The 15,129-nt window shown below is 43.4% G+C and overlaps 1 protein-coding gene across 1 annotated transcript in view; it reads left to right on the plus strand.

Moving 5' to 3' along the window:
- Positions 1-1,273: 1,273 nt before the first annotated feature.
- The window catches only part of LOC125535438 (putative serpin-Z5), a 52,292-nt gene continuing 38,436 nt past the window's right edge, over positions 1,274-15,129 (plus strand). Inside the window, exon 1 of the mRNA XM_048698489.1 lies at positions 1,274-1,531. Within this exon, the coding sequence (XP_048554446.1) occupies positions 1,274-1,531 (258 nt within the window). The remainder of the gene's footprint in view (positions 1,532-15,129) is intronic.

Here is a 15,129-nt window from a genome sequence, read left to right on the forward strand (position 1 = left end):
GTTTTGCTGCTTCCAAGGGAGATACCTTGTTGTTCTTTTATCATCGACATGGAGTAACCATTTTTATGCTTATTTATGTTGATGATATTATTGTCACCAGTTCCTCCTCTAGAGCAGTTGAAGCCCTTCTTTAGGATCTGCGCGTGGATTTTGCGCTCAAGGATTTGGGCAGTCTTCCTTTTTTTCTTGGAATTGAGGTAAAGCATGTGGCCAGTGGAATTATTCTATCTCAAGAAAAATATGTGCAAGACATCCTTGAGCGAGTGGGCATGAAAGGTTGGAAACCTTCTCCAACTCCTTTGTCTACTTTAGAGAAGTTGTCTCTTCATGATGGAGAGGTGCTTGGAGCCGAAGACTCCACCAGGTACAGAAGTGTTGTAGGAGCCTTGCAGTATTTGACTTTAACCAGACCATATATCTTTTTTCCAGTCAACAAAGTTTGTCAGTTCCTCCAATCACCTACTAGTACTCATTGGACAACAGTCAAAAGAATACTTCGGTATCTCCAGGAAACCAAGAGTCATGGTCTCAAACTTGCCAAGTCAGACTCTACACTTGTTACTGCTTTTTTAGATGTAGACTGGGCAGGTTGTCCTGATGATCGGCGATCCACTGGAGGTTTTGCGGTATTCTTTGGTGGTAACCTGATTTCTTGGAGTGCACGTAAGCAAGCTACCGTGTCTAGGTCAAGTACAGAAGCTCAGTACAAGGCCTTAGAAAATGCCAGTGCTAAAATTATTTGGGTGCAGAATTTGTTAACAGAGTTGGGCATTCGTCACTTACCTGCAGCCTCACTTCGGTGTGACAACCTTGGAGCTACTTATCTTTCTGCCAACCCTGTCTTTCATGCAAGGACGAAGCACATTGAGATCGATTATCACTTTGTTCGTGAGAGAGTTGCTAACAAGCTTTTAAACATTAGGTTTGTTCCTACTGGTGATCAAGTGGCAAATGGCTTTACTAAACCACTATCACTGTGGCAGCTGGAGGTCTTTCAACGCAATCTCAACTTAGATAGTTGTGATTGAGGGGGGGTGTTAAACATTGTATTCACGGTGTATGTATAAACCATGCTAGCTAGTTTTGTGTGGTGTGTGTTGTAAATATTTGGATAGGTTAGGCGTTGAGATAAGATCCTATTAGTTAGTTTGAGAGATCAATCCATGCCTAACCTAAATCCTAACCTCCAGTAATCATCTGCCCCGCCGCTGGTGCCTATATTAACACGCAATGCGCCCCTGCTAATGCATGCGCTTCAGCCTCGCTTTTCACAATGGCAGTCGGCGCCTGCGAGCGCACACTCACAGAGATGCTCGGTGTCCTTGGCTCGCGGTCCCGGGACGACCTCGCCGGGTCAGTCCATGCGCTGGCGGAGCAGGCCCTCACCGACCAGTCAGAGACTGGCGGGCCGCGCGTCAACTTCGCGTGCGCCGTGTGGCACGACAAGATGAGGCCTCTCAAGCCCGACTACAACGACGCCGCCGTCAAGTCCTACAAGGCGTGGACGGGCGCCGTGGACTTCCACGAGAAGGTCAGTAGCAATCTCTCGTTTCCCATACGTGATCGATCTGTATGGGGTACACATGGCAGATCGATCGATGCCGGTCTATTATGCTAATATTAGCAGAATAGTTATTCTAACAACACTTCCGTACTGCACGCTCAACACAAGTGCACGTAATTGTTTGAACCAAGTGTGCTACAGTACTCACGCGACTGAACTTCCCATCGCAAAAAAACTGCACGCTGTGTTTTTCCGGTACTGTTTTCGCTCTAGTTCTTAACCATTTATCGGAATGAGACGTATAATATACCATTGGAAAGCTATGGATTAGGCACAAATTCGACATGTTGAACACTTTTCGAGATTCCACACGGTTTAAGAGCAGTTTTGGAAATGGTGCGTCCCATGCCGAGTGGCAGCGAGCGTTTTTTCGAGCTTTCTTCTAAACCGCTCATCGGAATGAAGCAAATGATACACCGTTGGAAAGATATCATCGAGGCGCATCTTTTTAATATCTATTATTTTCTCTAATTCGTTGCGGTTTAAAAATAGTTTCAAATTTACTAAATCACGGAATTCTATTTTCATTTTTTTTGAAATTTTCGGTACTATTTTCGCTCCAGTTTTCCAACCGTTTGTCGAAATGAGGCGTATGATACGCCGTTGGAAAGCTACGGACGAGGCGCAACTTTCATATGTTGAAATGTTTTTGAGATTCCTTACGGTTTTTAGTTAATTTTGAAAATCGTGCAGCTGACGACGAGAGGCAGCGGCCGTTTTTCACAAAAAACTTACAAAACGCTGGTCGAAATGATTCAAATTATACGCCATTAAAAATATGCCGATGAGGCGCAAATTTTTCATGTAGAACACTCTCTCCAATCCTTACGGTTTATGAGCAATTTTGATTTTAACGAAATGCGGACACTCTGTTTTTTCGCGACACCAAAATCGTCGTATCTACTGCATCAGACAGAAAGTCGCACTTCTTTCAGACTAAAAACTGCACTTCATCGAACAAACAGGTGCACGGCATGATTTCTTTTTTTGTGAGACGTAAATTTTCCGAAATGAGGTGTAGTGCACTTCATGTCGATTGTTGGTGAACCACAATACTATGAAAAGTGAACCTCGAGACTACCGTAAAAGGGCCGTACTGCATCAGATAGAAAACCACACTTATTTAGATTAAAAACCGCACTTCATTGGACAGACAAGTGCACTGCATGGTTTCTTTTTTGTGGGATGTAAATTTTCCCATACGAGTTTTTGTTTTTGTTGTCTTTTTTTTAACTTTCTTTTATGAACGAGAGTGGACCGCAAAGACAAGGGCAAGTGAGCTGCGACATATATCAAAGTGAACCGCATTAGCATCTTGTTGTTCCACTATTTTTTTTGCATTTTCATGTTGGGGTCAAGTGAACAACATCACTCTCAAAAGTGAACCACATCCGAGGACCAAACGCACTACAAAATGAACCACACACATTTTTTGTTTTCTGTTTAATTTTTGAAATTCTTCCACACTTTGAGGACAAGGCGAGTGAACCGCTAGAACAAGGCGAGTGAACCACACTATTTTTTAGTTGTTTTTTCTTATCCACCACCGTGTGTACCCTAAAATTTTACCACTGTAGTGAGCTGCAATGAACTGCATGCGCCGTAGGCAAGTGAAACCAAAGTGAGATGCTAGGGAACCGAAGTGAGCTGCAAATACTTTTTAAAGTCATTTACTAAAATAGAGTGCTCTGCAAGAACCTTTCTGAAAATATTTTTAATAATGAACTGCAGTGATCTACATCTAATAAGAAGTTAACTTCTTTGAGATGTTTTTTGTTTCAGTTTATCAAATGAACCTGATGACCCACAAGTATAGGGGATCTATCGTAGTCCTTTTGATAAGTAAGAGTGTCGAACCCAACGAGGAGCAGAAGGAAATGATAAGCGGTTTCCAGCAAGGTATTCTCTACAAGTACTGAAATAAGTGGTAACATATAGTTTTGTGATAAGATAATTTGTAACGAGCAACAAGTAACAAAAGTAAATAAAGTGCAGCAAAGTGGCCCAATCCTTTTGTAGCAAAGGACAAGCCTAGACAAACTGTTATATGATGTAAAGCGCTCCCGAGGACACATGGGAATATCGTCAAGCTAGTTTTCATCACGCTCATATGATTCGCGTTCGGTACTTTGATAATTTGGTATGTGGGTGGACTGGTGCTTGGATGTTGCCCTTACTTGGACAAACATCCCACTTATGATTAATCTCTATTGCAAGCATCCGCAAATACAACAAAATAGGTAAACCTAACCATAGCATGAAACATATGGATCCAAATCAGCCCCTTACAAAGCAACGCTTAAACTAGGGTTTAAGCTTCTGTCACTCTAGCAACCCATCATCTACTTATTACTTCCCAATGCCTTCCTCTAGGCCCAAATAATGGTGAAGTGTCATGTAGTCAACGTTCACATAACACCACTAGAGGAGAGACAACATACATCTCATCAAAATATCGAACGAATACCAAATTCACATGACTACTAATAGCAAGACTTCTCCCATGTCCTCAGGAACAAAAGTAACTACTCACAAAGCATAAACATGTTCATAATCAGAGGGGTATTAATATTCATATAGGATCTGAACATATGATCTTCCACCAATTAAACCAACTAGCATCAACTACAAGGAGTAATTAACACTACTAGCAACCTACTAGCACCAATCCCGGACTTGGAGTCAAGAATTGGATACAAGAGATGGACTAGGGTTTTGAGATGAGATGGTGCTGATGAAGATGTTGATGGAGATTGCCCTCTCCCGATGAGAGGAGCGTTGGTGATGACGATGGCAATGATTTCCCCCTTCGGGAGGGAAGTTTCCCCGGCAGAACAGCTCCGCCAGAGCCCTAGATTGGTTCCTCCAAGGTTCCGCCTCGTGGCAGCGGAGTTTCGTCCAAGAAGATGGCTTATGATTTTTCCCATCGAAAGAGTCCATATAGCATAGGATGGTCATCGGAGGGCCACCAGGGGCCCACGAGGTAGGGGGGCGTGCCCAGGGGGTAGGGCGCGCCCCCACCCTCGTGGGCAGGGTGTGGCCCCCCTGGTGAAGTTCTTGCGCTCAATGTTTTTTATATATTTGGAAAACATCATCCGTGAAGTTTCAGGACTTCTGGAGCTGTGCAGAATAGGTCACTAATATTTGCTCCTTTTCCAGCCAGAATCCCAGCTGCCGGCATTCTCCCTCTTTATGTAAACCTTGTAAAATAAGAGAGAATAGGCATAAGTATTGTGACATAATGTGTAGTAATAGCCCATAATGCAATAAATATTGATATAAACGCATGATGCAAAATGGACGTATCAACTCCCCCAAGCTTAGACCTCGCTTGTCCTCAAGCGAAAAGCCGAAATCGGAAAATATGTCCACATGTTTAGAGATGAAGGTGTCGATAAAAATAAAATACGGACATGAGGGCATCATGATCATTCTTAGAGCAGCAACTTATATAATTCTTGTCATATGACATCTTATGCTAGAGTAATAATTCAATAACAATATCAAGTATGAATCGTAAACTTCATTGAAAACTGACAAACTATAATCTCAGTCATTGAGGCAATTGCAATTTATCATAACATAGGAAAGAGTCAATGTATAAGAGCTTTTCACCAAGTCCACATACTCAACTATCATATAGTCTTTCACAATTGCTAACACTCACGCAATACTTATGGGTATGGAGTTTTAATCGGACACAGAGAAAGATGGGGGCTTATAGTTTTTGCCTCCCAACATTTTACCTCAAGGGTAATGTCAACAGTAATAGTTCATGAAAACCCACATCCAATTAGCCATATATACCGGATCTTTCCAACATATTGTGCTTGCCAAAGGATAAAATGTAAAAAGGAAGGGTGAAGATCACCATGACTCTTATGCAATGTAGGAGATAAAATTAAAAGATAGGCCCTTCGCAGAGGGAAGCAGAGGTTGTCATGTGTTTTTATGGTTGGATGCACAAAATCCTAATGTGAAAGAACATCACTTTATATTGCCACTTGTGATATGGACCTTTATTATGCAGTCTGTCACTTTTATTACTTCCATATCACACGATTGTATAAAGCTTATTTCTACCACACCAATCAATCATACATATTTAGAGAGCAATTTTTATTTCTCGCACCGATGACAACTTACTTGATGGATCTTACTCAATCCGTAGGTAGATATAGTGGACTCTCATGGCAAAATTGGTTTAAGGGTATTTGGAAGCACAAGTAGTATCTCTACTTGGTGCAATGAATTTGGCTAGCATGAGGGGGAAAGGCAAGCTCAACATGTTGGAGGATCCAAGACAATATAATTTATCTCAGATGTAAGAAAACATAACCCATTACATTGTCTTCCTTGTCCAATGTCAACTCTTTAGCATGTCATATTTTAATGAGTGCTCACAATCATAAAGGATGTCCAAGATAGTATATTTATATGTGAAGAACTCTCTTTCTTTATTACTTCCTATTAATTGCAACGATGACCACAACTATGTTTGTCAACCCTCAATAACTTTTATTCATCATACTCTTTCTATGTGAGCTCATTACTCTCCATAAGACTCACATGATCTCTTTGTTTCTTTTTATTTCTTTCTCTTTTATTTTATTTTATTTGGGATCATGGCAAAAATAAGCAATCCCTTGACTCAACACTAATCTTTATTATATAGCTCACGGACTCAATTACATAGAAGGGTAATAAAGCAAAACTCACAACTAGATCATACTAAGAACTTTTATTCCACTAGATCAAGATATTACCAAAAGGATAGAACTAAGAAAAATAGTAAAGATAAAGGTGATGGTGATACGATATCGGGGCACTCCCCCAAGCTTGGCAGTTGCCAAGTGGAGTGCCCATACCCAGGTGATTATGTCTCCTTTGTTGGTGAAGAAGGGGGGGTTGTTGATGATGGATAGTCGCACATCGAGCGTAAGAGGTCTTCTAGCTTGCGGATAATGCCCTCGAGTGCGATGATATGCTCCTTCAACAAAATATTTTCACGTGTGAGATACTTATTTTGTATATGAGCCAACTCAATCATCTTGAAGGCTTCGATTTCCGTTGGGGTAAGAAGATTGTGATCCAGTTGAAGGGTATCTTCTGTTGCTGGAACTTGGTCCTCCATAGCCTTCTTGATCCCTTCATCCTTGTTGATCTCCATAGGTTCTTGTCTCTTCAGCTCTATCTTCATTAGCCAAGCATCGTTGCCCTCATGGTTGGAGGAGGAGGGAGACGACATAGTGCCTGACCTTGACAACCCTGACAGAAAACAGCTCGAAACAAAAACAAGAGGATTTTGTGTGATACGGGAGTCAAAACCCCTGGGAGGTTATATAATGAATTTTTACCGACCAAAATACGTGTTCTGTAAGAAAACGGAGCCCGGAGAGCACACAAGGTGCTCACAAGGTAGGGGGCGCGCCCTCCACCCTCGTGGGGCCCTCGTGTCCTTTCCGGACTGCTGCTTATTTTTCTATTTTTCTAAATATTCCAAAACAGAGAAATATTGCCTTAAAAACTGTTTTGGAGTCGGTTTACTTACCGTACCACATACCTATTCCTTTTCGGAGTCTGAAACGTTCCGGAAAGTGTCTTTTATGTACTCCTCCGGGGTTATGGTTTCAATAACATTGGTTTCAGTATTTATGGGATTACCTGAGATATAATGTTTGATTCTTTGACCATTTACCACCTTCGGATTTGTGCCTTCGAAGTTGTTGATTTTTATGGCACCGGAACGATATACCTCCTCGATAACGTAGGGGCCTTCCCATTTAGAGAGAAGTTTTCCTGCAAAAAATCTTAAACGAGAGTTGTATAGCAATACATAATCACCTACATTAAACTCACGCTTTTGTATCCTTTTGTCATGCCATCTTTTAACTTTTTCTTTAAACAACTTGGCATTTTCGTAGGCTTGGTTTCTCCATTCATCAAGTGAGCTAATATCAAATAACCTCTTCTCACCGGCAAGTTTAAAAATCATAATTTAGTTATTTAATAGACCAATAAGCCTTGTGTTCTAGTTCAAGAGGTAAGTGACATGCTTTTCCATAGACCATTTTATACGGAGACATACCCATAGGATTTTTATATGCAGTTCTATAGGCCCATAATGCATCATCAAGTTTCTTGGACCAATTCGTTCTAGACCTATTAACAGTCTTTTGCAAAATTAATTTGAGTTCTCTATTACTCAATTCTACTTGACCACTAGACTGAGGGTGATAAGGGAATGAAATTCTATGATTAACATCATATTTAGCAAGCATTTTACAGAAAGCACCATGAATAAAATGTGAACCACCATCAGTCATTAAATATCTAGGGACTCCAAACCTTGGAAAGATAACTTCTTTAAGCATTTTAATAGAAGTGTTATGATCAGCACTACTAGTTGGAATAGCCTCTACCCACTTAGTTACGTAATCAACAACAACTAAAATATGTGTATAACCATTAGAGGAAGGTGAAAGTGCTAGTGATCGACTAGAGGGGGGATGAATAGGCGATTTTTATGAAAGTCTTCAAAACATGGAAGTTTCGAAGACAAACGATAGAAATAAACCTATTACCATGCAGCGGAAGGTAGACTACGCTAGGCAAACCATAGTCAAGTATTCAATGAAGTAAAAGCGCAGTGACTAATAGGAGCTAGGCAGTAAGGATCAGGTAGGAAGATATTGTAAAGCCAATCAGAACAAGTAATCACTTAGTGAAGCCAAATGGTGATGCAATCGTACAATGACTTCACACGGACCAACAGTAAGTAAAGGGAAGGATGAAACCAGTGACTCGTTGAAGACAATGATTTGTTGGACTAGTTCCAGTTGCTGTGACAACTGTACGTCTGGTTAGGGAGGCTGAGATTCAACTCAGAAGACCTCGTCTTCACCTTATTCCCCTTGAGCTAAGGACACCCAGTCCTCGCCCAATCACTCTGGTAAGTCTTCAAGGTAGACTTCCAAACCTTCACAGACTTCGTTCACCGGCGATCCACAATGACTCTTGGATGCTCAGAACGCGACGCCTAACCGGCTGGAGGATTCACATTCCTCAAGTGTAATAAGTCTTCAGATCACACAGACAAGAAGACTTAAGTGATGCCTAACACTCTTTGGCTCTGGGTGGCTAGGGCTTTATCCTCTCAAGGAATTCTCTCTCAAAGGCTTCGAGGTGGGTTGCTCTCAAACGACAAACGCCGTACTTTAACTCTGAGCAGCCAACCGTTTATGGTCGTAGGGGGTGGGCTATTTATAGCCACTAGGCAACCCGACCTGATTTGTCCGAAATGACCCTGGGTCACTAAGGAACTGACACGTGTTCCAACGGTCAGATTTCAAACACACACGACAACTTTACTTGGGCTACAAGCAAAGCTGACTTGTCCAACTCTGAACAAGATTCGCTCTCATAGTCTTCACTCGAAGACATAGGATTTTGGTTAAGCATCACTTCAGTCATTCTGACTGGTTTTCTTGGACCCCACTTAATAGTACGGTGGTTCCTATGACTCAACAAAGAAGAAAAAGAACTACGAAAGATCTAAGTCTTCGCGCTCCATAGTCTTCATGCGATTTCTTCTCTTGTCACAGTCTTCAATGTGAATGTCTTCACATACCACCTTTGACTTCAATGTCTTCATACATTTTTAGGGGTCATCTCTGGTAGGAAAACCGAATCAATGCGGGACTTCTACCTATGTTATCCTGCAATTCTCACAAACACATTAGTCCCTTAACTAGGTTTGTCGTCAATACTCCAAAACCAACTAGGGGTGGCACTAGATGCACTTACAATCTCCCCCTTTTTGGTGATTGATGACAAACTAGTTGAAGTTTTCAATGGGGAATATAATATATGAAATTGTAAGGGATAAGGAATTGTCTTCATAAGTTGCAAGGGCTCCCCCTGAAGATGTGCATATAAGTAATTTGCTTTTGAAATGAAAATGCACATGGCAGGTTGTACTTGTGGAGATCCTCTTCAACTTATGATGACAATTCATCATGCATGAAAGGTATGTGAAGATAATGAACATGCATAATGGTAAATGGACGTCTGCAAAATGATCTAAGTGCGGAATTTATCGTCGCACATGCGGAATTTATCATCGCATCACAAAATAGCAAATAAGTAGCAGACGACCATCGAGTTCAAGTGTTACAACTCAAAGAACCAAATGTATCAAAACGAGAGTTGTAAACACTAGGCAAAACATAAAGTAACCGCCCATATGGACCCGCTTGAAGACTATCAAACTCATAAGCTTCTCCCCCTTTTGTCAGTGAGGACCAAAAAGGTTTGAAGACATAGAGCCTCTACTCGTTCCCACAAAGAGTAGGTGAGGCAGAAGGGTCGTCGGTGGTGTCCGGCGGTGAAGAAGAACTTTGGGCAGTGTCGAGGCGTGCAGAAGTAGGGGGCGGTGAAGTGGCATCATCTTCGTCCTCGATCACTCTGGCATTCACAGTTGCCGCAGAGGAAAAAAACTCAGAGTCTTCAAGAGAAGGGGTTCGTCGCAGCACAGCCCTTCTGGGAGGTGTGGAGTCAAATTTGAAACATTCAGAGAAGCCATCCTCTTGAAGATCATCCTCAGGACACATAAGCGTCAGCCCTTTCCATGTACGCCGACAAGTTTCATGGGCAACAAAGGCATTCTTGGTGGCAAGATTGCGAATGCGGTTGACATCCACCAAGAGGCTTTGCATTTGACGCTTCAGCCAGTCATGATGCCTATCCTATTTCTGATGAAGAGCAACCAGATGCTCTCGGTCATTGAGAACACGAGATCGCTTCTTGGGTCGTTGGGCAATAGTGCTGTCAGTGGCTTCAGTAAGAGCACGATGAGGTGCACGTGTAGTACCAGCCAGAGGATAAACACGAGTGACTGCTTCAACTCCTTCAATGTTCTGAGTGAAACTTTGATGCTCCACATTCTGAAGACTGAGAGGTTCCTTGGCAGGCTCAGGATAAATGGCTTCAACAGACATATCCACATCAGGCAAAAAGATCCGATGATTGCGAGCAGATGGCTAATATGAGATAGCTGAGTGGAGTTTAATCAGACACATTATCCATGGAGCGTAGAACTTCAAGCCAAAAAGATCAGATCCTGATGTAGCAAGTTGGCGGATGAAGAAATCTTGTGCATTGAAGCATTTTCCATGAAGAATATAGAAGACCAAAGTCTTCATTGCACCTTCCAGCTTTGCATGTGGAGAATGTCCTTTGATGGGCCAGAGAGTTCGCCTTATAATGTGATAGATAGTCCTTGGCAGATACTCAAGGTCTTCAACAAAGAACTCCTTAGGATATGCAGCATCTTGTGGCAAAGGCTTCATCATACTGAGCATCTGACTCATGTTCGGTTCAGGCCTCTGAAAGATGCTTTCCATAGATTCACTGTGAAGTTGACATCCAGGTTCATAGAGATCTCCAGGAGTGGGCAGACTAGTGAGCTCAATGATATCAAAGGCTTTGGCTTCGTGATGAACATTTCCTATCATCCACTCCAGGACCCAAGTCTTCGGATCTCTGTTGTAACCACGTATGTGAAGTGTGGCATAAAATTGGAGCAGCAACTCTTCATTCCAGTGCTCTTGGTCGGTGATGAAGGGCAACAATCCAACCTCTTTGAAGCAATCCAGAGCTTCTTCCAGACAGGGCAGACCAGCTATTGCTTCGGTGTCAAGACGCATATGTGGGAAGATGCGACCTTGATTGTACAGAATGCAGGAGTAATAGCTTCGCTGTGGATAGCTCCAGAACCGATCAGAAGATATTCGTTCCCTTGAGTAGGGGTTCTTGGAGCTATTGAAGAAGGTGTTGTCTGCTTTGAAGCCGTTGAGATTGAAGGATCCAGGTGCTGTTGCAGGACCTAGAAACCTGGGCAACCTTGGCATTGGCTTCTGTACCTGAGGCCTATGCTCAATATGATAGTCAAACTGAGGACCAGCAGCAGGCCCAGGAACAGAAGCAGTAGTATCAATGGCTTCGCTGACTTCTGGTTCTTGGGTTGGTGCAGGCTCCACATTTGCTTCAGCCATGGCAACATTAGTGGCTTCATTTGTGTTGGTGGTGGCAGCCTCAAGATTTTCTACCTCCACTTGATGAGCTGGAGGGTCGGGCACAAACACGTTCTCCTCGAGAATAGCTTCTTTAGTAGTTGGGGGAGTAGGAACACGTTCTTCTTCTTGGGTGTCATCGGCTGATACAGCCGGAATGTCTTCAGCAGTTTTAGCTTCAGACTCGAAGACTTGAGACCTTGGTCCTTTGCGAAGCCTGCGTAATGCAGGCGACGCCTTTGGAGATGAAGTTGGCTGGGCCTCAAGGTCATCTTCTTCTTCTTGCCGGGGTGGTGTGACTTGTTGTTGTTGTGGGTGATCAGCCCATGTTGCATCTTGAGCAATTGGCATCAGAGGACGACCAATGCTGATGAGTTCGCTGTGCGTAAGCACAGGCGATGATACATGTTGGTGCTCGATCTGAGGAAGAACTACATCATCTTCAACATGGTCATGATGACCAACGTCTTCAGCAGCGGTGGGATCAGCTGCTGGTATGTCTTCAGCTTCATGAGCCTCTGTGAAAGCAGGCTCATGGACAGTCAGTTGGCGCTCTTGATGTTCAGTGGCAGGATGAATCATGGAGATAGGTTCAACAATTAAGGGCTCTTTGGGATCAGCCCGTTCCCTCTTGGTCTTGCGCTTCTTTTTGGAGGGAGCAGCAGCAGAGGCTTCAGGATGTTTTCTCTTTCTGGCTTCAGCCTCAGCTGTCCTCGTCTTCTTCAGGTCTGAAGTGGTAGACCTGGCCTTTGGCTTCGAGCCAGTCATGCTGGTTGGGAAGATAATGGGATGTGCTTCCTGCCTTGGTGCGTCGGGTTCGGCCATGGCGGGCTTCTTCTTCTTCTTCTTCTTCTTCTTCTTCTTCTTCTTCTTCTTCTTCTTCTTCTTCTTCTTCTTCTTCTTCTTCTTCTTCTTCTTCTTCTTCTTCTTCTGCTTTGCAGCCATCCTGGGGTCAATGCCAGGACGGCCAAGAGCCTTGCGCTTCTCAGCCTCATTGTAGGCTTGCACACACTTGTCAGCCAGTCTCTTCATGCGCTCACGAGAACCTTGAGCTTCTTCACGCTTCTTGAGAAAGGCTTCTTTGAGCTCGTGCAGCATGATCTTGAAGTTCTTGACCTCTTGCACACTAAGCTTGGCCATATGCTTCTTGAACTGAGCTTTCTCAAAGTCAATCTTCTGCTTCAGTTCAACGATGCGCTGGGCTATAGCTAACTCTGAAGCAATGGTGCCATGGAAAGCGACACTGAGGCCAATGGGAAGTTGCAGATCTTTAAAGCTAAGGTTGGGCGTGTCAAACCACTCATCGATGAAGTTGTGGATGCTTGCCACGTCAAAGAGAGGAAAATTGTTGAAGATTTCTGCTTCTTCTTTGCTCTTGATCAGTTGCTCAAGAGCGTCATCTGCAAGATCTTCATCACTAGATAGATCAATGGTATCGTTGCACAGAATAGCAGCATCAGTCAGTTCTTGGCTGGTATGTGGCAGAGGCATCTTGACTCTCAGGGGCTTGGAGATGCATGACAGATCTTCAGACTGCACACTGTCTTCAGGAGGTGCAGTAGCTAGTGGCTTCGCCCGTGAGATTTTTGGTGCTGAGGCAGGCTTTGAAGCTTTAGGCAGCTTTGACTTCTGCGGCTTTGGAGTAGGAGCTGGGGCTTCATCAGTGTCAGCATCATCATCATCAGAATGGTCCACTTTGGCACCTTGAACAGAGATGTGAGTGATGAGTGTAAGTGCATCTAGTGCCACCCCTATTTGGTTTTGGAGTATTGCCGACAAACCTAGTTGAGGGACTAATGTGTTTGTGAGAATTGCAGGATAACACAGGTAGAAGTCCCTCATTGATTCGGTTTTCCTACCAGAGATGACCCCTAAAAATGTATGAAGACATTGATGTCAAAGGTGGTATATGAAGATATTCACATTGAAGACTATGACAAGAGAAGACATCGCATGAAGCCTATGGAGCTCGAAGACTTAGATCTTTCGTAGTTCTTTTTCTTCTTCTTTGTTGAGTCATAGGAACCACCGTACTGTTAAGTGGGGTCCAAGAGAACCAGTCAGAATGACTGAAGTGATGCTTAACCAAAACCTATGTCTTCGAGTGAAGACTGTGAAAGCGAATCTTGTCCACAGTCGGACAAGTCAGCTTTTCTTGTAGCCCAAGTAAAGTTGCCGTGTGAGTTTGAAATCTGACCGTTGGAACACGTGTCAGTTCCTTAGTGACCCAGGGTCATTTCGGACAAATCAGGTCGGTTGCCTAGTGGCTATAAATAGCCCACCCCCTACAACCAAAAATGGTTGGCTGCTCAGAGTTAGTATACGGCTTTTGTCGTTTGAGAGCAACCCACCTCGAAGCTTTTGAGAGAGAATTCCTTGCGAGGATAAAGCCCTAACCACCGAGAGCCAAAGAGTGTTAGGCATCACTTAACTCTTCTTGTCTGTGTGATCTGAAGACTTATTACACTTGAGGACTGTGAATCCTCCAGCCGGTTAGGCGTCGCGTTCTGAGCATCCAAGAGACATTGTGGATTGCCGGTGAACAAAGTCTGTGAAGGTTTGGGAGTCTACCTTGAAGACTTACCAGAGTGATTGGGCGAGGTCTGTGTGACCTTAGCTCAAGGGGAATACAGTGAGGACTGGGTGTCCTGAGCTGTGTGTTCAAGACTAGGTGTCCGGGACTGTGTGTCCTCAGGTTTAAATACCTAGCCGCCCTAACCAGACGTACAGTTGTCACAACAACTGGAACTGGTCCAACACATCATTGTCTTCAACGAGTCACTGGTTTCATCCTTCCCTTCTCTTTACGTACTGTTACTCCTTGTGAAGTCATTGTATGATTGCACTATCTTTTATCTTCACTGAGTGACTGCGTGTTCTGTTTGGCTTCATAATATCTTCCTACCTGATCCTTAGTACATTGCTGCTATTAGTCATTGTGCTTTCACTCTATTGAATACTTGACTATGGCTTGCCTAGTGTAGTCTACCTTCCGCTGCAGGGTAATAGGTTTATTTCTATCGTTTGTCTTCATAACTTCCATGTTTTGAAGACTTTCATAAAAATCGCCTATTCACCCCCCTCTAGTCGATATAACACACTTTCAATTGGTATCAGAGCCAGGTACTCCCTTGTTCTATGTGATTCGGTTTAACCACCTAGAGTTTTAGCTATGTCGACTGCAAGGATAATCAAAGTCTCCGCTGCGTGCCCCGTCTTCGATGGAACCGAATATCCCTACTGGAAGAATAAGATGTGCATGCATCTTGAAGCCATTGACGTCGACCTATGGTATGTCGTCAAGAACGGCGTTCCCAAGGCTGGAGAAGGTGTCACTGCTGCTGACGTCAAGAAGTTCGTTCAACTGGACTCTACTGCCAAGAATATCATCTGTGGTCATCTGACCAAAGGACAATATGGCTGCGTGAGTGCTTTGGAAACATCTAAGCTAGTCTGGGACTGGCTCTCCAAAGTCAACGAAGGCATCTCAAC

This window comes from Triticum urartu, chromosome 2 (assembly GCF_003073215.2).
Source record: "Triticum urartu cultivar G1812 chromosome 2, Tu2.1, whole genome shotgun sequence".
Taxonomy (NCBI): Eukaryota; Viridiplantae; Streptophyta; class Magnoliopsida; order Poales; family Poaceae; genus Triticum; species Triticum urartu.